We start from the raw sequence: 26,311 nt of genomic DNA, 5'->3' as shown, positions 1-26,311 counted from the left end.
TACACAATCTAGCGCAGCGGGTGTTTTATTTAATTTTAGTCAATTAAATAATAAAGAATGGACAATATACGGCTTGATCTTCCAGCAAGTTGCATGGATATTTAAATAATTTAATATTCGAAAGGACCATTCTAAAACTGTCCGTATTTTACCTATTTTTAATTAAGTAAAATCAAGAATGCACAATAATAATTTTGGCATCTCCCCAAATCTTGCATTGCCACGTGCAAGTCGGACATCGCCACCGAATTTGTGTTGGAAATAATAATTAATCCCACATGGAGTGCCCCAAAACACTGTCAATTTGGAGGTGAGAGGAAAACTTTTTTTTTATGAAAGGTAGAGATAGCTTGCAATTGGAACAGACGTTGTGTGTACTTTGTCCTTCAGTTGGTCCAGAAGAGGATTTCATATCGATAGCATTGCTTCCCAATCTCTGCTTGCGCGCGGCGTATCTCACACCTCTGTTCTTCATCCTCTTGATTCCTGTCTTCATTCCTATTCAATGGCACATAGGTCACCTTCCTCCACCTCCACGGCTGCATCTCCCAGCAGCAACAACACTTACCACGTGTTCATCAGTCACCGTGGTCCTGATGTGAAGAAAACCCTCGCAAGCCATCTTTACCATCGCCTCTTTTCTGTAGACAAGCCTGAACTGCGAGTTGGAGACGATTTTCCATCTCAAATAAAAGAGGCTATTAGAACGGCCTCCGTTCATGTGGCCATATTCTCCCCTGGGTATGCAGCATCGGAGTGGTGTCTCAATGAGCTCCTCTACATGTTGGAGTCCGGGGCTCCAATAATTCCTGTTTTTTACCATATCCAGCCGGCTGACCTTCGGCGGACGCAGAGCAAAGATGGAGTGTATTCTAAAGCCCTGCGCAAAATGGAATGGAAGAAAACATACGACTCTGACACTATGGAAGAAAAGCCGAGACACGATCCTGCCACTATTCAAAAGTGGAGAGAGGCCCTTTCTACTGTTGCAAGTATAAGTGGGTTAGATCTCCAGGAGACGTGTAACGGGTGAGAACTCTAGCGATATGAATTGTTTTGTGCATAGCTCCATTGTATTTCAGTATGTATTTCTAACTCCGTTTCTCTATATTGTTGTGAATAACCAGTGACGAGGGTGAACTCGTAGAAAGGATTGTTCAACTTGTGTTACAAAAGGTTAAAAAACCTGCCCTGAGCCACTTGACCAGATATCCCGTTGGTTTGGATGAAGAGATAGAGATTTTTGAAAAACAAGTATTGAAAAACCAGCAGAGCGGAAAAGTCCAGGTTGTGGGGATCGTGGGCACGGGTGGCGCAGGAAAAACAACACTGGCAGTAGAACTCTTTAATAGGAAGAGTTCGAATTACGATAAATTCTATTTTCTACATGATGTGAGAGCAGGTAAAAGCTCTTTACCTTCTTTGCAAAGAAAACTTCTAAAGGGCTTGACTGATTTGGACCTGCCTGTAGACAACATTTATGAAGGTACACAGATGCTTAGAGAGCATCTCTCATCCTCTGACTCCAAGTTAATAGTTTTAGATAATGTCGATGGTAGAAATCAGGTGTATGCACTTTTGCCTGATCTCGAAAATGTTCTTTCTTCCAGTAGCTTCGTACTAATTACATGTAGAGATACAGATGTTCTCACAATTTCAGGAGTAAAAAAGTCGTCGATTTATGATCTTAATGGCCTTAATCCACAATATTCCCTGGAACTCTTCTGCTTGCATGCCTTCAGTCAGCCCTATCCACCCCCAGAATTTAAAGATCGGGTTGATAAATTTTTAACTGCCTGTTGTGGATTGCCTTTATCTTTGGAAGTCTTTGGGGCACTTCTGTACGGGGAAAACGACATAACTTGCTGGGATGCCCACTTGGATAGGCTTAGAAAGAAGCTTCCCAATAACATACAAGAAAGGCTTCAAATTAGTTATGACGCCTCCAATAACATACAAGAAGGCCTTCAAATTAGTTATGGCGCCTCCAATAACATACAAGAAAGCCTTCAAATTAGTTATGGCGCCTCCAATAACATACAAGAAAGCCTTCAAATTAGTTATGACGCCCTCGACAAAGAGGATAGACAGATATTCTTAGACATAGCCTGTTTTTTCGTGGGAGAAGACAGGGACATGGCCGTTAGAATCTGGGACGGTTCAGGTTGGAATGGATTGTTGGGGTTTCAAAATCTACAGAATAGGTGCCTTGTCCAGGTAGACAGTGAAAATAAGATAAAAATGCATGAACACCTAAGAGATTTAGGAAGAGCTATTGCGCAGACTTCTGGACCGCGGCATTGTATTCTGCCTTCCGCAGATACCATTGATGAGTTGTTGCAGCAAACATCTGTAAGTAGTCAATCATTTAGTTTTCTAGAGTATTCAATAAAAATCTGTGTACGGTTTTTAAATTCTTCATTTTTTTTTCCAATAATGAATAGGTAAGGGCTGAAGTGCGGGGAATTAGGATGCATCCGAGTGAATATAAAGATAATGTTGACTTGACTTCACCTATTGAATATAAAGATGGTGATGACGAGTATCCATCTATTTCATCCTACAAAATGAGTAAGTTGCAGCTGCTTGATATTGAAGATGGTCTCTTGGAACGCATTTTGAGGAGGGTGCAGGCTCCGAATCTCATATGGCTCCGCTGGGAGAAATGCCCCTGCTCTTCCCTACCTTCTTGGATCTTAATGAAGAATTTAAGGGTTTTAGAAGTACACGGGAATGAATTGGAAACACTGTGGCAAAGCGAAAACCAGGTATTATTGAGTCAAAATTTTTGTTTGTTGGGGTTTTCAAAGATAATCCAAAAATCCTTGTCACTGCTCTCTTCTTACTGCTGAAGCGCGTGAACATTTTGCAGGCACCTTCGCAATTGCGGGAGTTAAAGATTAGGGATGCTCCTCTTTCGAAGTTTCCAGAGTCCATCGGGAAGCTGATGCACCTGGAAAAGATTTACGTCAATTTGAAAAGGGGGAAAATTAAGTTCGAAACATTGCCTGAAGAGTTTTGTAATTTAGAGTCGCTGATGTCTTTAGAGCTACTAAACTGCTCTGAAATGAAGTCACTACCCGAGCTTTTTGGGAATTTAACAAACCTCCGACATATTGATCTGAAGAACTGCCGCAAATTGGAGAGGCTTCCAAAATCATTTGGGAATTTAACAAACCTCCGACATATTGATCTGAAGAACTGCCGCAAATTGGAGAGGCTTCCAAAATCATTTGGGAAATTAACTAGTCTTAAATATCTTAATCTGTATTCTTGCTCTAATTTGACCATCTCCAGTGAAACGCTAGGAAATATTCGCACATTGGAAAACATAAATCTCTCATACTGCAACAAAATTGAAGAAATTCCTCCCCAGATAGCACTTCAGCAGTCCCTTGAAAAGTTTTATTGTTCGAATGCAAACTTCAAGGACTTGCCAAGTGCAATTGGAGGCCTAAGTAAGTTGGAAGTTCTGTATTTAGGATCCACTATGCTGAAAGCATTGCCGGATTCACTGGGTGACCTAAGGAACCTGAAGCAATTGATCCTTGACGGGTGCAACAGTTTGAAATGTTTGCCAGAATCCGTTGGACTCTTAAGTCAGTTGATTGAGTTAAGACTTGGTTGTCCGATAAGGGAACTGCCATTTAAACGGCAAGTCAACTCTTCGATTGACAACTGCACATTTCCACAGCTCCAACGCATAGTCCTCCAAAGCGCAGAAGTATCAGAGGTATCATTTGGCCAAGGTGTATGTCCCAACCTTCAATATCTCAGGGTCCATGATTGTAATGCTCTCACAAAAGTTGGAACACTGCCAAATACACTTATAAAACTGGAATTGAGTTTCTGTCAACAGTTGGGGTCTATAGAAGAAGGCCTTTGTGGTCTTGCAAAACTAGAAGTGCTATTCGTTACTGATTGTCCGAATCTGGAAAGCATATGGGGTTTGGAGAAGCTTACAAAGCTTCGATTAGTAGCACTGTTGAGTAGACGGTTTGACCGCATCAGAGATCTACCCAGTGTTAAAGATTTGAGATTGTTGGAGAAGCTTATGGTACCTCGCTGTGCTGTGAAGAACATACAAGGTTTGGAACAGCTCACAAACCTTCGAGAATTAGATGTTTCCGGATGTTCTGATTTAAAAGAGCTGCTGGGTGTTGAACATTTGGGGTCGCTGGAGAAGTTGAACGCATCTGACTGTGGAAAATTGAAGAACATACGGCTGTCCCATCAGCAGGCAAAGCTTCAAGGGTTAGATGTTACCAGGTGCTGCGACTTGGAAGTGCTGCAGGGTGTTGAACATCTGAGGTCGTTGGAGGAGTTGAAGGCATCTTTCTGTGAGAGGTTGAAAAGAATACAGGTGTCCGAGCAGCTGACAAAGCTTCGAAAAATAGATGTTACCAGATGCTCTGACTTGGAAGTGCTGCAGGGCGTTGAACATCTGAGGTCGTTGGAGGAGTTGAAGGCATCTTTCTGTTACAGGTTGAAAAGCATACAGGTGTCCGAGCAGCTGACAAAGCTTCAAAAAATAGATGTTTCCAGATGCTCTGACTTAGAAGAACTCCCGGGTGTTAAACATCTGAAGTCGCTGGAGGAGTTGAAGGCATCTTTCTGTGGGAGGCTTAAGAGCATACAGGTGTCCGATCAAGCGGCAAAGCTTCGAGAACTAGATGTTACTGATTGCTCTAACTTGGACGTGCTGGGTGGTGTTGAATATTTGAGGTCGTTGGAGAAATTGAAGGCATCTGGCTGTAGGAAGTTGAAAAGCATACAACTGTCAGAGCAGCTGACAGACCTTAGAGAACTCGACGTTTCTGGATGCTCTAGCTTAGAAGCGCTGTCATGTGTTGAACATTTGAGGTCAATGAAGGAGTTGAAGGCTTCTAGCTGTAGGAAGTTGAAGAGCATACAGGTGTCCGAGAAGCTGAGAGACCTTCGAGAACTCGACGTTTCTGGATGCTCTAGCTTAGAAGCGCTGTCAGGTGTTGAACATTTGAGTTCACTGAAGGAATTGAAGGCTTCTGGCTGTAGGAAGTTGAAGAGCATACAACTGTCAGAGCAGCTGACAGACCTTAGAGAACTCGACGTTTCTGGATGCTCTAGCTTAGAAGCGCTGTCAGGTGTTGAACATTTGAGGTCAATGAAGGAGTTGAAGGCTTCTAGCTGTAGGAAGTTGAAAAGCATACAGGTGTCCGAGAAGCTGAGAGACCTTCGAGAACTCGACGTTTCTGGATGCTCTAGCTTAGAAGCGCTGTCAGGTGTTGAACATTTGAGTTCATTGAAGGAATTGAAGGCTTCTGGCTGTAGGGAGTTGAAGAGCATACAGTTGTCCGAGCAGCTGACACAGTGTGAAAGACTGGACATCTCTGGATGCTCTGACTTAGAAGTGCTTCCGGGCCTTAAACATTTGAGCTCGTTGTGGGAGTTCAAGGCGTCTGGCTGCGGAAAGTTGAAGAGTATACAGTTGTCTAGACTGCTGCCTGAAATTCGAGAATTAGACTTTTCTGAATGCTTCGATTTAGAAGAGCTGCCGTGTATTGAAAGTTTTACGTTTCTGGAGAAGTTAAATGCATCTGGCTGTGGGAAGTTGAAGTGGATACAGGGGTTGGAGGACCTGTCAGAGCTTCGAGAACTAGATGTTACTGGATGCTTGGAGTTAGAGAAGCTGGAAGGTCTTGAATATTTGGTGTCGTTGGAGATGTTGATGGCATCTGGCTGTGGGAAGTTGAAGAGGATAAAAATGTGCTCGAGAAACCTTAAAGAACTAGACGTTTCTGGGTGCTCTGACTTAGGAGAGCTGCTAGGTCTTACAGAGTTGACTGCGCTGAAGAAGTTGAATATATCTGGGTGCTCCAACTTAGAAGAGCTAGGTCTTCCTTTGAGGTCGCTGGAGACGTTGAATACATCTGGTTGTGCGAAGCTGAAGCCGATATGGTCAAGTTGTCAGCTGACAAAGCTTCGAGAACTAGACGTTTCCGGATGCTCTAACATAGAAAAGCTGCCACGTATTCAAGATTCGAGGTTACTGGAGAAGTTGAAGGCATCTGACTGTGGGAAGTTGAAGATAATACAGATGTCCGAGCACTTGAGCAAGCTTCGAGAACTACACGTTTCTGGATGCTCTGGCTTAGAAGAGCTGCTAGGTGTTGAACATTTGAGGTCGTTGGAACAATTGTACGCATCTGGCTGTAGGAAGTTGAAGAGGATACGGGGGTTGGTACAGCTAAGAGAACTTCGAGAACTAGATATTACCGGATGCTTTGGCTTGGGAGAGCTGCACGTCTTGGAGACATGTGTTGGCTTAAGAAGTTGAAGGCATCTGGTTGTCGGAAGTTGAAGAGCATACAGCTGTCCGGGTGCTACGGGATTCGAGAACTAGACGTTTCCGGATGCTCTGACTTAGAGGAGATTCCAGGTATTGAAGATTCAACTTGCTGGAGAAGTTGAAGGCATCTGGATGTGGAAGTTGAATATAATATAGGTGTCCGAGCAGTTGAGAAAGCTTCAAAAACTAGACGTTTCTGGCTGCTCTGACTTAGACAGCTGCTAGGTGCCGAGAAAGCTTCAAGAACTAAGACGTCTCTGGGTGTTCTGACTGCGGAGAGCTGCTAGGTGCTGAACATTTGAAGTCGCCGGAGAGGTTGAATATATCTGGCTGTGGGAAGTTGAAGAGGATACAGGGGTTGGAGAAGCTCACAAAGCTTTTGTTGCCGAAATGGTTTAAGTCGCAAGATGAACATTTGCGGTCACGAACTAAATGTTCGTGAATGGTTGCAATTAAATGTTGAACATTTGAGGTCACTGGCATCTCGCTGTGGTAAGTTGAAGAGTATACAGGTGTCCAAGCAGTTAACAAAGCTTCGAGAACTAGAGGTTTCTGGATGCTCTGACTTCAAAGAGTTACCAAGTCAGGTGTTGAACATTTGAAGTCGCTGGAGAAATTGAAGGCATTTGGCTGTGGGAAGTTGAAGGGCATACAGGTGTCGACTGACAAAGCTTCCAGAATTACGTGTTAGTTGCTTTGTTACCAGAAAGGGACGGAACGGAAACCGGGTTTTCTACGCCAACAATTGCATATATTTTTTGTGAACAAAGTCAAATAACAGGTACTTTTCCATGTGTTCGATCTCAGTTCATCGTAGTTCAGTTCGTTCTCAACTGTGTATTTTTGCTCTTTATTGTAAGCTTTCATGCATATATTTATTTAATAGTCTGGAGGCCAATTCATCGTAGTTGGATGAAGGCAAGTTGTTAGAAAGTTGATTTAGTTCTTCAATGTTTTTTCTTAACGTTTTTCCCTAGCTTATGGCAGGCACTCTTGCCACCAGCCCTAACTCTGGGACTAAAAAGCGAACTATTCAAGATAATTACAAAACAAGCTGGAAATTCATCTGATACCTTATATCTAGTATAGTGGAAACTATTTTCTGTTTCTTAAATAGCTTATCAAGGATTTACTTCTATTTAGCATGTATATTAGTAAAACTCATAGCTTAAACACAATTCTATTTACAATTCTATTTATATATGGTTTAAGAAGTGTACATTCCATCGCAGGTTTTACTTATCGTTTCCCTGTGGATATTATATCTTGGTCTGGGGTGACATACATATATAGTCTTTTGAAATTTCCACACACACAATAGTTAGCGGAAGGCATAAGAAACAATTATTAGCCAGAGGTACAAGAATGTATATACTCACTGCTCAATTTGTTGAGCATTTGAATGAGATAAACAATATTCAAATTTTATAGTTTTTTAATTACATTCTGCTGTAAATTAAATCTGTGTTGTTTTTTCTCTTTTTGTCTATAGAGTGCCAAACCTCCAAAACTCCGTTTCTCGTATTGTTGTCGTTTCTCGTTCTGGACTCTCCGAGTAAAAGAACCAGCAGAGGTGAGGACAGCGGCATCTTCATAGGGAAGTCGAAGAGCATAAAGGGGTTGGAGCTGTTGACGAAGCTTCAAAGCTTTGACATCAACTAGGTGTTAGTGACAGCTGCTTCGACTTAGAAGAGCTGCCAATGTGTTAAACATGCGTGCCGGTTCAAGTTCAAGGCACCTGTTTGAGGAGGGGCATAAAGACATAAACGTTAAAAAGTTAAATATTTTGGTTCAACAACATGTTGATAGCATTAGATTGCGCAGAGGTAAAATGTCACGGCTTATTTTGTTTTGCATATTTGATCGTTATTTGTTTTATTTTAGGAGATTTGTTAGCTAGTTGGTTTGAATAGTGTTTATTGTAAATGGACACTTGTTATTTAATAAGTGATCTATAATTAGAGTTAGTTAGGACATGGAGCTTATAAATAGCTCATTGCAAGTTTTATTTTAGGAGATTGGTTAGTTAAGTGGTTTGAATAATGTTTATTGTAAATGGACACTTGTTATTTAATAAGTGATCCATAATTAGAGTTAGTTAGGAGTTTATAAATAGCTCATTGCAAGAGTATTTGGTTGTTGGGTGTAAACTCTTGCAAAATCAAATCATGTAATTATTTTTTCTGATTAATAAAATTACGTGTCTAAGGACACTTCTACCATTATTTCCAAACAATTATTAAATCGAGACATCTTAAGTATATTCATACACATTTGTAAATGTTTATCTTTGTCTTGAGCCGTGAAATATATCGAGAGGCATCTTAACTTTATTCATGAACATTCGTTCTGTATCGAGAGCCATCCTAACTTTATTTCTGAACATTCCTTTTATCTTTGTCTTGAGCTGTGAAATATATCGAGATATTTTACATTAAGCTGAACATTCGTTTTATCTTTGTCTTGAGCTGTGAAATGTACCGGGATGAATAATGTTTATTGTAAATGGACACTTGTTATTTAATAAGTGATCCATAATTAGAGTTAGTTAGGAGTTTATAAATAGCTCATTGCAAGAGTATTTGGTTGTTGGGTGTAAACTCTTGCAAAATCAAATCATGTAATTATTTTTTCTGATTAATAAAATTACGTGTCTAAGGACACTTCTACCATTATTTCCAAACAATTATTAAATCGAGACATCTTAAGTATATTCATACACATTTGTAAATGTTTATCTTATCTTTGTCTTGAGCCGTGAAATATATCGAGAGGCATCTTAACTTTATTCATGAACATTCGTTCTGTATCGAGAGCCATCCTAACTTTATTTCTGAACATTCCTTTTATCTTTGTCTTGAGCTGTGAAATATATCGAGATATTTTACATTAAGCTGAACATTCGTTTTATCTTTGTCTTGAGCTGTGAAATGTACCGGGATATTTTAGATTAAGCTGTAAAACGCGTTTCTTCTTTCAATTAAAAATAAAATGAAATAAGTCTTAAATTACAAAAATCATATCAATCTTCAAGTAACAATGCAATTAGGTTTACTTTTATTGGTACTAGGATTTATGTAAACTTCGGAAGAAATATTTCTTTTATTGGTAGTAGGATTTTATTGAATGCTGAAGAAATATTTCTTACAGGAGTATGAAAGTCAAACAATTAACTTTACTTATACTCGTGTATACAAATCACTTTTTACAAGAGTGCTGCAAACGTGTAATGTATAGACAGATTTGCTCAACCTGGTTGTACAGCAGTTGTTTTAAATTCTTTGAAACGTGTTAGTGCATAGACACAGACTTGTTCAGCCTGGTTGTACAGCAGTGGTTTTGAAATGGGTATAATGTCATCCATCCTATTACAAAGTAAATTAACCATAAGAAACAGATTGTGAAATCTAGAGTGAATATCAAATGCATAATCAAGATTGTAGTTTTTTTGAAAATGTAGGTTATTTTAAAATGAAATTGCAGAAAGGTTGGAGAAATTTTCTGATGGGACCAGCCCGTTAACTTATGGATTAACGTTAATTAAATAATGATTAATATATGATTTGGGTAGACACGTATGATTAGTTTTAAGCAGTTGATTAACAAGGATATTTCTCTGTTGGCATTGATTGTGGAGTTATTGTTGGTACGGTGGCTTTGTACTCGCCTCAATTTTCTCCTTCCCGCTCTTTGGTTTTGCTAAAACTCTCGTTTTACTTCACTTTGGCATTTTTCGGCTTCTCTTTGTCGTGATGAGGGTTTGTGTGCTCTCGTCGGCCTGCTTGCGACTGTGTCGAGCTCGACAGTAATGCTCTGTATGCTCCTGGCTGTGGGTTCCTCCTCCTGGTGGCAGGGTAACTCCGTCCACACTTGTTGTTTCGTTACCTCGTTGCCTGGGCACTGTATTGGAGGCTTCGTCGACTTCGTGAGAGGGTTTACTTCGTTCCTCTGTTGGCTCTTTAACCTTCTTCGTGGTTACTATTCTTGCCTCTGTGCCCTTATCTTGTTCTACTTTAGTTTTCTGGTTAAGCTTCCGGTTATTGGTTCTCTGGTTGATGTATGAGTGTTTTTCGATCCTGGCAGGTCTCAGTCACAGTGGACTTCCTCTGCTACGCTTGGTCGTGGCAAGGTAAGCTTACTCGTCCATGTTATAACTAGTCTTCTTTGCTTTTCTTCGACACTAATGGTAGTTGCTCCTTTGTATGCAGGGTTTTCACTTGTGACTGCGACTTAGTTGGGGTTTCGTTCCTCCAACGCTATATCTCTTCAGGTAAGCGGGCTCTTCTTGCTCTGCTTGTCAATTTTCACTTTCAGGTTTTACTTGGCGTACAATTAATTGATATGGTTCTGCTGTTTTTATGTGGCAGGTTAGGGTTTGCTCCAGGCTTGGTCTCCGAAACGGTTACAACCCAATGACTTCGGTAGGGTCGTTCTCTACTGCTGTTTCTTAGTTTATAGTCTTCTTTGCTCTGTCATGACACTGGGGAAGTCTTGGTGCTCCTTTGTCTATTTGTCCTTTGTTGTTGAGTGACCTTCGGCTCTGATTGTATGGAATTTCACCTGCGTTTCGGGCTCTGGTTGTATGTAATCTATTCTGCTTACTCTCTGGTGACCGACTAGGGTTCAACCCTAGCTTTAGGGTTTGATTTTGTTGTGCCTTGGGTTACCTCTGTTATAATTGCGTTCTACAGTAGTTGCATCCGCGTTCTATTGAGAACTGTCTCGTAGCTGTTGTCTACTTTCGTATGTTTGGAAACTGTTGTTGTCGCCGGAACTCCGTGTTAGGAACACTCTGTTATGGCTTCATTGCTTGAACTCAGGAACTATATCTCTGTTTGCTAGGAAAGATAAATGGAAACACGCAGTGTTGTTTAATTGACACATACAGTAATTAGAGGGAAGAAATAAATATCATAGACAGACTGTTTGCAGATGGATTCAGATACTCAGGTGTTTGAAAATTATTTTCTCCTTTTTTGTATTCCTGTTCTCGTGCATTGAACCCCTTCAAAATGTATTACATTGGTTTTTGTATTGTTATCATACAGTTACCCGAACTGTTCACAGTTATTCTTCAGTTGCTTCTATAGTTACACAGTTGGTAACCATTTTGGTCTTTTTTGGGTTTTCTTGTGCTGTAAGATATACAATATATATTTTTCTTTTAAATGAAAAGACAGTTGTAAGATAATTGATCAAAAAGACTAAACAATGTGGTGGTAATGACCCTAACCTAACTGTACTATTCCTAAATATCCCTTAACTAATAATGAAATAAAAACAAGTTCCTAAACACTGTTTTGATCAACAATCGTAAATGAAAATAAACATGTCTTCCTTAGCTGAGACTAAACACCCGGTCATGGTACCCTCAGCTGGATGCTCCTGCATCATTTTCAGTACCCAAGTTTTTGAATATAGGTTATTGATTGAAATTTTATTATGGGTTTTTTTAGTAACATCCTCTTGATGGGCTCTTTAGTACCATCGTCTTTATGGGAATTTAGTAACATCCTCTTTGATAACGTAACATCTACTAATCTTTTGTTTTTGTTTTTATTTTTTATTTATTAATTTTTTGATTTTGATTTAAATGATAATAAACATGTCTTCCTTCGCTGAGACTAAACACCCGGTCATGGTACCCTCCGCTGGATGCTCCTGCATCATTTTCAGTACCCAAGTTGTTGAGTATAGGTTATTGATTGAAGTTTTATTATGGGTTTTTTTAATAACATCCTCTTGATGTGCTCTTTAGTACCATCGTCTTTATGGGAATTTAGTAACATCCTCTTTGATAACATAACATCTACTAATCTTTTGTTTTTGTTTTTATTTTTTATTTATTATTTTTTTGATTTTGATTTATTTTGTTTTCTATTATTTCCATTTTCATTTTCATAAATTATAGTTTTTCTTCTGTATTTTCAATTTAAAAAGGCATCTTCAATATGGTGTATAACATTAAATGAGTTGCATATTGCTTTTATCTAATAAGATACAAGAAAAGTAGGCAAATTAAAATGGTGAAAACTCTTGTTTACTTGCTGGTAAAATGTTGAGATGCTACAATTGTCTTGACACAATGGACATTGCAATAGGGAGAGGGGATCGATTCCATCTGAAAAATACTCGCCAGAGGAAGATTTTCATTTTTTTTGTTTATGACCAGACCAAAGTTTAATTGTGCCTTGGATGTGAATATTAACACAAAGGAAAATGAAGGGGACAACATTCTTAATGGAGAATACATTATTTACCACTCCTAACTCATCTATACATAATGTACATTTATATTTTCCTAAATGTTTAGTAAATATGTTTCTCTCATTATCATTTGTATTGCAATAGATCAAATCAATTTCATTTGAATGAAATTTTTCTCGTACAAAATGATGTTGTGTTTCAAAATGCTTTGATTTAGCATGATAGACTTGGTTTTTTTCCATTTTGATGGAGCTTTGATTATCACATTTGATGAGTGTTGGGGCTTTCTTGTTTTTCTTCCATGTCTTTAGGAATTCTTCTTAGCCAAATTGCTTCACAGGTTGCACTGCATAAGGTCTTGTACTTCGCTTTAGTGGAAGACAAAGTAACAGTTAGTTGTTTCTTGTTGTTCCATGACAGAACTTTGGAACAAATATTGAATGCATAATTAGAGGTGCAGTTATTGTCATCTAGATCTCCTACCCAATCATAATCTGAATGAACTATTAATTCAACATTCAAACCATTAGTATCAATACCAAAATTTTTAGTCTCCTTCAAATATCGAAGGACTCTCTCAATTTCTTTCCAGTGACTTTCACACGGCTTAGCCATGAATTGACTAAGTATGTTCACTAAATATGCAATATCTTGCATGGTTGTAGTTAAGTAATTCGTAATTCCCACCAATTGTCTATAGAATGTGCCATTCATTTCTTTCATTTTCATCATCACTTTTGAGTTTAACATTATATTTCAATGGTGATGTTGCTCTACATCCATTCATATTGAATCTTCTAATTAATTCAAGTGTATATGTAATTTGTATAACCAAGGTTCTACCATTATCTCGTCAAACACCGAGATCTTTCATTTCAAATTCATGCGATAGACACCTTTTGATCTTTTCAATTAACTTGGTAGCATTTCTTGCTATGATAACTTATAAAATGATCAACAAATACAGAAATCAAGACAATATGTTATTTTTCATCCCTCTTGGTATACCAACCTAGATCCATCTTAATTTCGGATCTATCAAGCGCCAAGAGGGATCAAATCTCTCGAGGTGCAAACCTCTTTTTTGAGTGAAAAACTTGAGGAAATGTTTTCACCTCGAGAGATTTGATCCCTCTTGATGCTTGATAGATCTAGAGTTAAGATGAATCTAGGTTGGTTTCAGTGGTGTGCGACGAAGAGAAATCTATCGAACATATGACTAATTTTATCAATAATATGTAAATACATCGAATATTAATATACCCATTTTAAATATGCTAAATATGTTTGAGATTTATTTTGGTCATTTTAATTTTAAATTTTCTTAGTTACCTCAATTTCTTGAGATGATAAATATTGTCAATAACTTTAATGATGAGAAATGATAAAATAAAAATTTTGAATGCGAAGTGACAATGTAATAATGTTGAATAATAGAAAATGCGAATAATAAAAATGTAGGCAATTACAAATAGTCTTCATTGTGATCAATCTCAAACTATTTTCTTCTACTATTCTTATTGTTGGCCTTGTTAGTTTTGTCATATTTTCATATCGATTATATGAAAATGACAATTCAAATCGTAAACCATTTAAATATTTGGCTCGCGCTGTAGTAAACATCATACCTTGTCTCTCTTGTTCTATTATATTAATAGGTTGAATTACTATAACACAAAAATCAATCCACATTGTCAATAATTTTTTGTGCTTACACTGAAATCAATGCATACTATTAATCCAATTACTTTGAAATTAATGTACCATCATACATTTAATTACATCAAATCATAAATCAACATATACACTAAAATCAATGCATCTAATGAAAGAAATCAAATAGGATTAGAAAACATCATCTACACTTAAATCAATGCATCAAATGCAAGTAATCAAATGAGATTAGAAATCAACATCTACACGCAAATCAATGCATCTAGTGAAACTAAGCAAATAAGATTAGAAATCAACATCTACATTGAAATAAATGCATCTAGTGCAAGGAATCAAATATCATTAGAAATCACCATCTACACTGAAATCAATGCATTTAGTGCATGCAATCAAATAGGATTATAAATCGTCTACATTGAAATCAATGCATCTAGTGAAATCAATCAAATATAATTAGAAATAAACATCTACATTGAAATTAATCCATTTAATACAAGAAACAAAATAGGATTAGAAATCACCATCTACATTGAAATCAATGCATTTAGTGCAAGCAATCATATAGGATTAGAAATCATCTACATTAATATTAATGCATCTAGTGCAAGTAATCAAATATCATTAGAAATCACCATCTACACTAAAATCAATGCATCTAGTGCAAGAAATCAAATAGGATCAGAAATCACCATCTACATTGAGATCAATGCATTTAGTGCAATAAATTTTTTTCCCTCTCCCCCCTCCATCTATATCTATATCTCCCTCCATCTCTCCTTTGTCTCTTTATCTCACCCCCCCAAACACACACGCTCTCTCCCACCATATCTATCAATCTCTCTGTCCCTCCCTTCCTGTCTCCGTCTCTCTCTTCTCTCTCTTCACCTTCCATCTATATCTACATCTCACTTGATCTCTCTATATCACCCCCAAACCATACACTCCCTCTCTCCAACATATCTATCTATCAATCCCTCCTCCTCTACCTCTCTCTCTCTCTCTCTCTCCCTTCTCTCCCTCTCCCTAGCTTCTATCTTTCTTCCTTTCTATTATCCTCTCTCCTTCTCTCCATCTTTCTTATCACTCCTCTCTCTCTCTCTCTCTCCACCTTTCTCTCTCTATGTCTTTCTTCTTGCCTCCTCTCTCTTCCTCTCCATCTCTATCTATCTTTCCTACCTCGCTCCACTCCCTCTCTCTCTCCACTTCTCACTCTCTATGTCTTTCTTTTTCCCCCCCTCTCGCCCCTTCCAACTCCATCTCTCTATCCCTCCCTCTCTCCTCCTTTCTCCCTCCCTTTATCCTCCTCTCTCTCCCTTTCTCTCCTACCCCCCCCTTTCCTATAATCCTATCTCTTCCCCCATCACTCTCAAGTCCTTTCGCTCGTCCTTTCTCTCTTGCCTCCCTCTATGTTCCCCGCTCCCTCTCTCTCTCTCTTTCTTTTCCCTCCAATCCTCTTTCTTCCCCCATCACACTCTCTCTGTCTCTCTCTCTCTCTTTCTATGTCTCTTTATCTCACCCCTAAACATACACACTCTCTTCGTCTCTCCCTTGTCACTCCCTCTCTCTCTATGTATTTATTCTTCTCTCCCTCTCTCCCCCTCCAACTCCATTTCTCTATCCCTCCCTCTCTACTTCTCTCTCTCATCCTTCCTCTCCTACCCCTTTCTCTTCCCCCATCTCTTTGTCTCTCTTACTCTCTCTCCCACCTCCATATTTACGTCTCCCTCTCCCTCTCTCTTCCCTCCAATCCTCTCACTATCTCCCTCCCTATCTCCTTCTCTCTTTCATCCTTCCTCTCTCCCATCGCCCTCTCTCTTCCCCATCTCTCTACCCTCCAATCCTTTCATTATGTCCCTTGTTCTCTCTTACTCTCTCTCCCACCTCCATATTTACGTCTCCCTCTCCCTCTCTTACTCTTTTCTATCTCTCTTACTCCTCTCCCTCTCTGTCTCTTCATTCCTCCTCTCCTCTCTCCTTCAGTTTATCTCCATCTCTCCCTTGTTACTTCCCCTGCTTCTCCACCTCTATCATTATATGTCTTTGTTCTTCCCTCCCATATATATCTCTAGTTAAACATATATATCATGATATATTATAATATAACAAATTTTGTTGAAAATAGCAACCAGAAATGTTAAAAATAACATTGCTATAAATAGAATTTCAGGATATATTCCAATTTTGATTTGTTCTTGAATCAAAATTGAGAATTAAAATTCGAATTTAGTCTTACTAGCTATTTGAAAAATAATTAATTAATTCATCTTGAGTTAATTAGTTGGATAAAATCAAACATGAAGTCTATGTGAAGACATGCAACATTTATTCCTTTGAATGAGGAAGTTATCCCTTAATTAAGGAGATAAGGATGAGTTGTATTTGAGTTGTAATTAGTTAGCTCAATTAATTGAGTTAAGTCCAGTTAAATTAGTTCCAAATAGTTGGAGGAACTAATTGTGAGTTCAATCAGTTAATGCATGCATGCATGCAACTAGTATTATCCAGATAACTGAATATTCTCTCATAAATAACCAATGCATGTCATTTCATAGAAAGATCCAGTTGAGATTAAAGACATGGAAATTGTACTATTAGTTGGAGGAATTTTCCTATAAAAGAAACTCATCCATGCAAAATGAATTAACTCCTTCAGGATTGCACAGTTATTTCAGAGGTCAGTGTTGTGTGTGAGGTGAGAATCACACAGGTTGCGGCTGGAGGACCCAAGAGAAATTGCACAAGGAAATAGGAGGCTTGGAGGACTGAAGGAAGGAATATGTGTTGTCTATTCTATCTATGAGCAGCAGTGAGGGATTGTACTGAGCGCTGGATAGCTTGTGAGCTAAAGCTTTGTGTAATCCTGAGATAATTTCCACTTGTATGATAATACAGATAGCGAGGTTTTTAGCTAAGGCTTTCCCCAGAGTATTCTTCTGTGTTTCATGTGTGATTGAATCTTCTTCTCTATTATACGTGTTTTGGTTGATCTTGCTCAAAATTGATTAAGCTTTCGCAAGTTTGTTTGTAGAAGTAGATAAAGTATTTTTCTTTAGTTACATTACATTTTCAGGTGATCTATAGTGAGAATTTGTTATAGATCAGGTACCACTTGTTATAGCTCTGACCCAAGAATATTATAGATCTGATATGAAATATAAAATAATGCAATAAACCCAGAAATAATATAAAATGATTCTTTATTGATCAAATCCTTAAAGTAGGGCAACACCATACATTCACTTCTTAAGGAAGGAGAACACTCCACAAGCCATATGCCTGTTCATACAATAATCTTTGACAATCTTCCTTGACATGGAGTCTCTAGCTTCTATATAGGCCTCATACATACAATACCATGGGTCATTACCATGGTTCCCTCATACCATCAACTAATACCATGGGCCCATTACATTATTACTAACTACGTGTGGTCCCTTACATGATCTGGGTTAACCACCTTATTTATTATTATGGCCCATCCCATTATTACATTATTACCTTGGGTACCTCCCTTGGTACCCCATATTATCCCCCCTAGATATATAACATTTCACCCCCCTAAGCATGTTTCGTCCCCGAAACATGGGAAGAACAGAAATAATAAGATCTACTCAAAAGAGTAGTCCACTGGTACCATGCACGTGCATCTAGCTATCCAAGAGAAAGGTGAACCCTCGATCTCACTGGTGCCTCGCTTGTTTGAGATGGTAGTTGACCATGGCAGCTCTTCTGTGTTGATGTGTAGTAGGTGGATTTTCGCTCCTCTCTATCTATTCTGTGGGGGTTGTTGTCTTTGTGGCTAATTGGTTTCCATTTTGATGGTTGTTGTCTTGCGGGGTGATGTGGGTGATGATATGTTGAAGTTTTAACCCACGGTATCTTTTTCTTTAATTCACCCCTTACTGGAGCCTGACTGTTATCTGGTGCATGTTGTGGTGCCTGCTGTGGTGTCTTATATTCTAATATTACTTCAACCACTGAACCCTCATCAGATGTGTCAACACCTGTTACCTTTTCGGCTTCAGCCTCTGTGTTTGATTTTCGACCATCAACTGCTCATCATCTGATATGTGAGTCCTTGGAACATCTTCTGTGTCAACCTCCGTGGACTCTACCTGTTTATTGATGGAAATATCCTGTAATGTAATTTTCTTCTTTTTATACCAGAGCTTCAGGAATTTCTTTTGCACATTAATATTGATAGTACCCACAGATTCCATCCAAGGGTATCCCAAAACAACATCCATATTATCCATCTCTGAAGTATAAAAATCACCATGCAACACATACTTATCCATATAAATCTTCAAATCCTTATACACTAGAACATCCTCATTATCCACTTGTTTGTTTTCAATGTGTTTTGCTGGAATTTGCAATTTTTTTGCCAAGTTGACATTTATGAGGTTTTGCTTGCAATTGGGATTTATAGATACAATGATTTTCTCCTTTTGAATCAATTCATGAACCTGTAATAAGGAGATACCAGCAGAAAATAACACTTTAGGTTTCTTGGTTTCCTTTTTTCCTATAAAAATAAAATCTTTGCTATGTTGTGTGTCTATCTCTGTGAGCTTATCCACAAGATTAGATTTACGGTCAAAGCGGTCTATAAGAGCTTTTTTGAAGGCGTCCCAAGTCAAAAACCTTCCATTGGAACGTTGATGCTCTTGCCACCATTGTCGTCTTTCATTGTCCAAGCACATGCTTCCCACCATAAACTGAGTCTCATTATCATAGACGTAATCCAAGTTGAAATATTTCTCCATTTGTGCTAGCCATCTAGCTGGATGAGAGCCATCAAATTTATACAAGTCCTTCAAATTCCGATCTAGGCCCGCCATCACGAAAATTTGAAATGGTCACAATTTCGTCAATATTGCTCAGAATCCATATTATGACCTGTTTTTGGAAATAGAACAATCATTCTGCATCTGCCCATGTGATAGAAATCTTGATCCAGGCACTTGGAATTTCAGATCTGTGCTGCAACTCTCCCGCCATCAGCAAAATTTCTGCAAAAAAGAGCTGATTTTAAATTAGCGATATCTCCCTCATCCGGACTTCGATTCGACTGATTTTTTTTTTGAAATTGAGTGTTTTTTCACACAAAATCTAGATCCACAAATTGATTTTGCAGATCTTATACCAATACGTCCAGATCTGTGCCGCAACTTCGTTGTCTCGAAAAATTGTTTGCAACCTCACTGATTTTTAAATCAGCGATATCTCCTTCATCTGGACTCTGATTCAACCGATTTTTTTTTTTGAAATCGGGTATTTTTTCACATAGAATCCATATATGAAATTAGATTTTGTAGATCTTGCACCAAAACATATAGATCTGATCTTCAAACTCGCCGCCCCTGAAATCCTGCAAAAAATTAAAAAAATTCTCCACTTTTGCCGAAGAAAGTGCTCTGATACCACTTGTTATAGCTCGGATACCACTTGTTATAGATCAGGTACCACTTGTTATAGCTCCGACCTAAGAATATTATAGATCTGATATGAAAAATAAGATAATGCAATAAACCCAGAAATAATATGAAATGATTCTTTATTGATCAAACCCTTAAGGTAGGGCAACACCATACATTCACTCCTTAAGGAAGGAGAACAATCTACAAGCCATATGCCTGTTCATACAATAATCCTTGACAATCTTCCTTGACATGGAGTCTCTAGCCTCTATATAGGCTTCATACATACAATACCATGGGTCATTACCATGGTTCTCTCATACCATCAACTAATACCATGGGCCCATTACAATATTACTAACTACGTGTGGTCCCTTACATGATCTGGGTTAACCACCTTATTTATTACTATGGCCCATCCCATTATTACATTATTACCTTGGGTACCTCCCTTGGTACCCCATATTATCCCCCCTAGATATATAACAGAATTTCTACATGGTATCAGAGTTAAGTTTATCAGATCAAAGGTGATCAAAGCGAAGAACAATATACAAAGAAGGAAGAAGTTCGAAGTTTAAAATTCCTGATTATAGAATTCGAATTCTTATCACATCTCAAATTTCACCAATGGTGTTCAACGGTTTGAGATTTGGGTATGCCCTTGATGGCAGCTCGAATTATATAGCCTGGAAGGATCACATGGAAGCGGTATTAGAGGACAACGGTCTAAAGGACTTCATTGATCAAGAAGTCCCCAAGCCAGCAGCTGCTAATGCCCAAGAATTGGCAAAATGGAAGAAATGTGTGGCTAGAGTGAGGAGGATTCTTTTGGAGAGAGTTCGAGACCACATTGTATCGAGTCTCCATGGGAAGGAGACACCATTTTCAATGTGGAAAACATTGAAGGATCTATATCAGAGCAATAATCAGAGGAAGCTCGCGCTGAAAGACAAGCTTCGGAAAATCAAGTGTGAAAAGGGCGACACAATCTCTACATACTGAACAAGCTCACCACCTTCAGGGATGAGCTTGGAAGTGTAGGAATCATAACAGCCAATGATGACATGGTGAGTTTTGCTCTCCTCAGTCTCCCTAAGAGATGGCATAGCTACCAAGACTCAGTAAATGGAAGAGAGAAACTGTCAGATCGGGAATGACTGTGGTCAGATCTGATGCAGGAGGAGATCAGGAGAAGCACCAGAGATGGTTCTTCATCCAAGGAGGATGAAGAAAATTGCACCTTAGTGAGTAAGGCAAAGAAAGGGAAGGAGAATGATTTTCATCCCAAATTGAGTTCTTTTCATGGAGGGAAGAAGATTGACAAATCTAAAGTGAGATGCTTTAATTGTCATGAGGTAGGAAATTATGCAACTAATTGTCCATTGAAGAAATCCAAGAAGGGATCCAAAGAAGGATTTGAAGGTGAGGCATTGGCCTCTCAGTTTGAATTGGATTTTACCCTCATCACATGCATGGTTTCATCGATGATTGGTTGTGGTTGGTTTCTTGACAATGGAACTTCATTCAACATGACCGACGATAAGAGTCTGTTCAATACCTTAGAGGAGAAAGACCTCAAGATACTCATAGAGATGGGTAATGATGAAAAGTATAGTGTTTCAGGTGTGGGCACAGTTTCTTTTCAGAGGGATCATGGAGCTCGCATTACCTTGACAGATGTGAAGTATGTGCCAGGACTGAAGAAAAAGTTGGTATCGATCGCGATGTTGGAGGACAAACGCTATGATGTAGTCTTCAGTAAGAGAAAGGTTTTCCTTAGACACATCACCACGAGACAGATGAAGTAGATCGGTTCACGAGTCAAAAACTTGCATGCTCTTGAGGTTCAAGATGCATGCAAAGCCTTAAGGAGCAAGGCAACTGTTGGAGACTTGGTGGTTGAGAGGGAGAGTAGATTACCTCTCAACATGCAACACCAGAAGAAGTCTCAAACAATTATGGAGGAGCCACAATTGGTGAAGCAAATTCAGGAGGTTGTGGACCAACTACAATTGGAGACGCTGAGAGGAGATCGAATGGAGGCATCCACTCTGTTATCTCAAAATCAGGTCCTGATAGGCTGCTGGTCAGGTTGACTCTAAGTAACTATTTCAGACCTACTTTAGGCTGAGGCTTAGCCTCCTCAACCTGAGAGGGCTCTCTCTTAAAGGATTAATGATTTGGATTAAAGATAAGATGGCTAATTCTCCTAGAACAACTATGAAAAATATGAATGCTGGAAATACATTAAACAACTATCCATTGGGCTTATGGAGTCAACAACACCTCAATATAATAGTAAACTCAACCTTACATAGAAGTCAGGGCACTCAACATTTAGACCTTTAGAACATAACTCATATAGGACCACAGTTTATAAATGCATACAGGAAATCAGAGCACATTCAGTGAGTTCTGAGTGATTATACATCTATACCACTGTACAAATTATGGAAAGAACAAGATCACATATTATGAACAATAGAAATCCCTCATGAATCCTGAGAAGTAAAGTCAAAATTATATTACTGAAATGAGTCTTTACATAAGCCAAATACAAGTTGTATCATAAAATTTTCCAACCCCCATTACATTGATGTTTCAGCTATATATAGAACTCTTATTCTAACTGATCGAGATTCCTCCTCTAGCATGAGGGGAATTCGAAAACTATCTCTAATGACACCTATCAACCATTTAACTAACTAATAAATACAACAGACTACAAATTGACAGCTCTAGAATCCTAAAACAATTAGGATTCTAATTCTACTAGATCTTCTAGACATCTAAATCAAATGGGACTCTAATTCCATAACAGCCTTGGTCTACAATCATTTTCGTTCTCTGACATATGGTTCCCTTCTGGCGGTGGCTGTGATGGACCTTTAATGCTTCATGTTGCTCTTCAATATCACATGTTTTCCAATACCCTGAAACATAGGAAATTGCCCCTGTTTGCCGGTCCCTGGTTTGCCTCAAAATATTCGGATCCAAAGAAGCATGCCTTTATCCTTTAATTACCCAAAATAGAGCAGACTGCCACGTCCTTGATGTGATGTTCACCGTTTTCATGTACCTGTGTGATGACAAAACCTTTCAAAAAGATTTGCCGCTTTGTCAATCATAATTGATCAACTGAATTGTAACATGCAGCTACAGCAGTTTCGTAGCGCGCTACGAAACTGCTGTGTAATTTCAAAAGCACAGTCTTCTTCCCTGCCTTTAAAAATTCACTTCGCATAGTTGATGTTTTGGACAAGGTTATGGGAACAACCTGTAAATGAGCATGGTTATTAGCCTCAACTTTTCTGCACAGCATTTAACAACATTTACAGCTAGTGCAAGGGCAGCTGGTGAAGCTTTTTGCTTGTCTCTTCTCAAACTATTCAGTAAAACAGATAACAATTGTTATGATATGTCTTCACTCTCATTCAAACCGAACTCATAATTGTTTGCATTGAAGCAGATACGTTTTCAGTGTGATTCTCACTAGCACTGGCAAGGAAATGTTGAAACATGTCAAGGATGAGATTATCACACTGAAGGCTCAGCATGACAACGCATGACCTGACTTTTGCGACAGTTTCTAAAATTGTTACCTTCCTTCCAAATGTGGGACTATTCATTTGATCTAGTCCCTGAAGGCTTCCAACAATCAACTGAAATGTTTCCCTCAGTAAATCATCATTATATGGTGCTTCAGGTGCCTTTATTCTAGCGATTTCACTAATGCAAGTAACAACAATGAGCCTGACATCTTTGTCTTGGTGCCTTAGAAGCTCTGGCTTTACCAACGCACTTATGGATGGAATCACTGCATTCTGCATTATAATACATAGCCTGTTGATTCTTGAGCAGACTTTCGACTTTGTGCAGTAATATAACCTTGTGACTTGCAGTGAATGTGGCAATGTTCTAGCAATGCAGTAGCATTCCCAAAAATAAAGTCACAATTGCCTTCAATGTAACAGTCTCTTAGGTAGTGCTTCCCATAATGTAGATATGCAGTGTCCTGCCACCCCAAAAATCTGCAACTATAAAAAGCACACCTGTCAGCTGTTACTCGAATAGCTACAGCTTGACCTGAACCCTCTGGAGCAGCATTTTCAAAGGTGATTCCCTCGGCAATAAAATCCTCTCCTTCAACAATAACAGTACCACATCCAAATGTTCCTGTACCTATTACACTGGTTGCCTGATGATGCTCAATGCGAGTGGCTGTGTTATTCCATGTCAAAACTGTGTCCTCTGCACAAAATCCCCGCAATGTGATCATATTCTTTGTCTTGGGCACATAAATTGGCTGCCTGTAAACCCCGGGCAAGACATCGATAGTAATTCTCTCGTTATTGCGGAGAGGAACTGTATCTATGGCGGCCTACACGTTAGTGAAATGCCCTCTCCCGTCCTGTGCTACTACCAGCACCTTACCACCCGCGATCCGCGCCATGAAAGCCTAAAGCGGTTTATAGTTCGAAGAACTTTTGCCTCAAATTATTAGGAGAATTTTCTGGCGTCTGTTGATCTGGCGAGGATGTGGTCAAGCTTATAGCTGCATAAATATCCCGCAGTATTCAGGATGCCTTTTTGGAACAGAGTTGATTGGATCCTGCGCCGTTTCCAACCATTTTTTAATCCTCAGAAGGTTACCGTTCCACCATAGATATTGTGATTAATTGAAATCATTACCAAACCTCTCTACTTGCACGATTGCCGTGTATCTTCTGCACATTCTGTAAAAACCCGAGCATTGACACAGATTGCACAGTTTTTCCAAGGCCCATTTCATCTGCAAGAATAACATTTGTATCATTCCTCCAGCTGTTCTTATAAGAATCGCGGATCTCAAGTGTGTCTTTCAGCTGGGTGAAAAATCTCAGAAAACAGAGTATCCAGTACAATGAGGATATCCCTGAAAACTGAGCTCAAGATTGTTTACAAGGAATAGTTTCAGACTGCTCCAAATTCAAAGAATAGAAGCAAAACCCACAAGAACATTTCCCCGATTGCTCTGATACTATTTTGAAAACCCTGATTGAATGACCAAAACCGCCGAGTAAAATACAACTGCAAACATGTGCCAGTACCAAGACACCTAACGACCTAATGATGAGGATAAGCGGTCAGATATGATAGATGAAGTGTATACGCTGACAACTGTTGATGGATTTTGATGGATATGACAGCTGTGAAAGAATGGCTATGGATTCGAACAAATCCCCAATTTCGTAGCGTAGCCTAGTGCAAAATATGAATTAGCGCTACGAAATCACCTAAACCATTTCAGCGTTGAAACGAGTTTGGACATATGATATCCATGTGAGATGTGAGATCGATGATAGACTAAGACAGAGAATTGACCGCTTTATACATACCAACAATACTCTTAACAAGACTCCTATTCAAGCTATTTAGACTCTAAGACCAGATGAAAAGACTAGACCCAAAATTGACACCAACCCTTTGACAAACAATCGAACTGATGTGAACAATTTAAAATTTTTTCTTGAGTGATAACACACTCATGCAGAGACCTCCAGTAGGGGGAAATTTCGAGTCAAGTGGGCAGAGGGATCACATGTAGCTATACCTCCAGGTGTGAAGTGGGGAGATGTGAAGTGATAGTCCAAAGAACACTGAAACAGGGGTATGATCCTTGAGGTACCCAACTTCTTTGAATAGACCTTGCTACGGGAGCCTCGACAAGGAGTAGCAGGACTGGCTAAGTGGGTAGAGACAGATGCGGAGGGAGCTTCAACATCAGAGGGTGTTTCTAGCCCAACAGGGAAGTTAGTTGGCAGATTAGTTACTTACTTCTTAGTAACTGAGTTGCAGTGCAACAGTGGGCAACACGATGCAACATGATGAGAGGAGATGCAGTGCGGATGTATTAGGCCCTAGTTTCATAACAGGATGCATGCTGGGAGATAGGACCAGCAGCAACATAAATGCAGCAGGAAGAATCAGTGTGATTGATGCAGTCAGAGATCAATGTGATAGAAGCTAGAGCAGTGAGATACTGAAGAGCGCAGAGAAGGATTGACAACAGTGCAGAAAGGCAGAGTCAGCCAAAGCACAGAGTTTTCAGTCGACAAAGGCAATAACAGTCACAGACTTTGATGACAGAGGCATCATTCTTATTCAGGTTGGATATTTTTTTGTTTCTGAGTTGCTGGAGCAACAACACTTGAGAGAAGTGTTGCATGCAGAACATTCTAAAGGTTTAGGATCGGGTTCAAGTTGAATGCCTTTCTTGTTGAGAGGGAGTGTTAAAAATAACAACAAGAAATGCTAAAAATAACATTGCTATAAATAGCAATTCAGGATATACTCCAACTCTGTTGGAAATAACAAAAAATAGAAATGCTAAAAATAACATTGCTATAAATAGAATTTCGGGATATATTCCAATTTTGATTTGTCTTTGAATCAAAATTGAGAATCAAAATTCGAATTTAGTCTCACTAGCTGTTTGAAAAATAAGTAATTAATTCATCTTGAGTTAATTAGTTGGAGAAAATCAAACACGAATTCTATGTGAAGACATGGAACAATTATTCCTTTGAATGAGGAATTTATCCCTTAATTAAGGAGATAAGGATGAGTTGTATTTGAGTTGTAATTAGTTAGCTCAGTTAACTGAGTTAATTCCAGTTAAATTAGTTCTAAATAG

At 38.9% G+C, this 26,311-nt stretch overlaps 1 protein-coding gene and 2 pseudogenes across 1 annotated transcript; 1 reads left to right on the top strand and 2 right to left on the bottom strand.

Moving 5' to 3' along the window:
• The first annotated feature begins 505 nt into the window (after positions 1–505).
• LOC149211319 (uncharacterized) lies at positions 506–8,548 on the top strand. The gene is made up of 6 exons (XM_089393138.1): positions 506–1,029; positions 1,128–2,352; positions 2,445–2,768; positions 2,873–7,109; positions 7,561–7,685; positions 7,821–8,548. Exons 1-4 carry the CDS (start codon positions 506–508, stop codon positions 6,314–6,316), a joined length of 5,517 nt encoding a protein of 1,838 aa, XP_089249264.1. The 3' UTR covers positions 6,317–7,109; positions 7,561–7,685; positions 7,821–8,548.
• Positions 8,549–23,069: 14,521 nt separating this feature from the next.
• Positions 23,070–23,465, bottom strand: LOC149211318 (sister chromatid cohesion protein PDS5 homolog C pseudogene; annotated as a pseudogene).
• Positions 23,465–24,220, bottom strand: LOC149211317 (pectinesterase 31 pseudogene; annotated as a pseudogene).
• Between the last annotated feature and the right edge of the window lie 2,091 nt (positions 24,221–26,311).

This window comes from Pinus tabuliformis, chromosome 1_1 (assembly GCF_031772625.1).
Source record: "Pinus tabuliformis cultivar Carrire ecotype Pingquan chromosome 1_1, CPIR1, whole genome shotgun sequence".
NCBI lineage: Eukaryota > Viridiplantae > Streptophyta > Pinopsida > Pinales > Pinaceae > Pinus > Pinus tabuliformis.
This window is presented reverse-complemented; position numbering and strand designations above follow the sequence as displayed.

Excerpts from the sequence above, each read along its gene's own strand:
- LOC149211319 (XM_089393138.1), top strand. The coding sequence starts at position 506 with ATGGCACATAGGTCACCTTCCTCCACCTCCACGGCTGCATCTCCCAGC. Across the intron at positions 1,030-1,127 it reads CTCCAGGAGACGTGTAACGG|TGACGAGGGTGAACTCGTAG; the intron begins GTGAGAACTCTA and ends GTGAATAACCAG. Across the intron at positions 2,769-2,872 it reads TGTGGCAAAGCGAAAACCAG|GCACCTTCGCAATTGCGGGA; the intron begins GTATTATTGAGT and ends AACATTTTGCAG.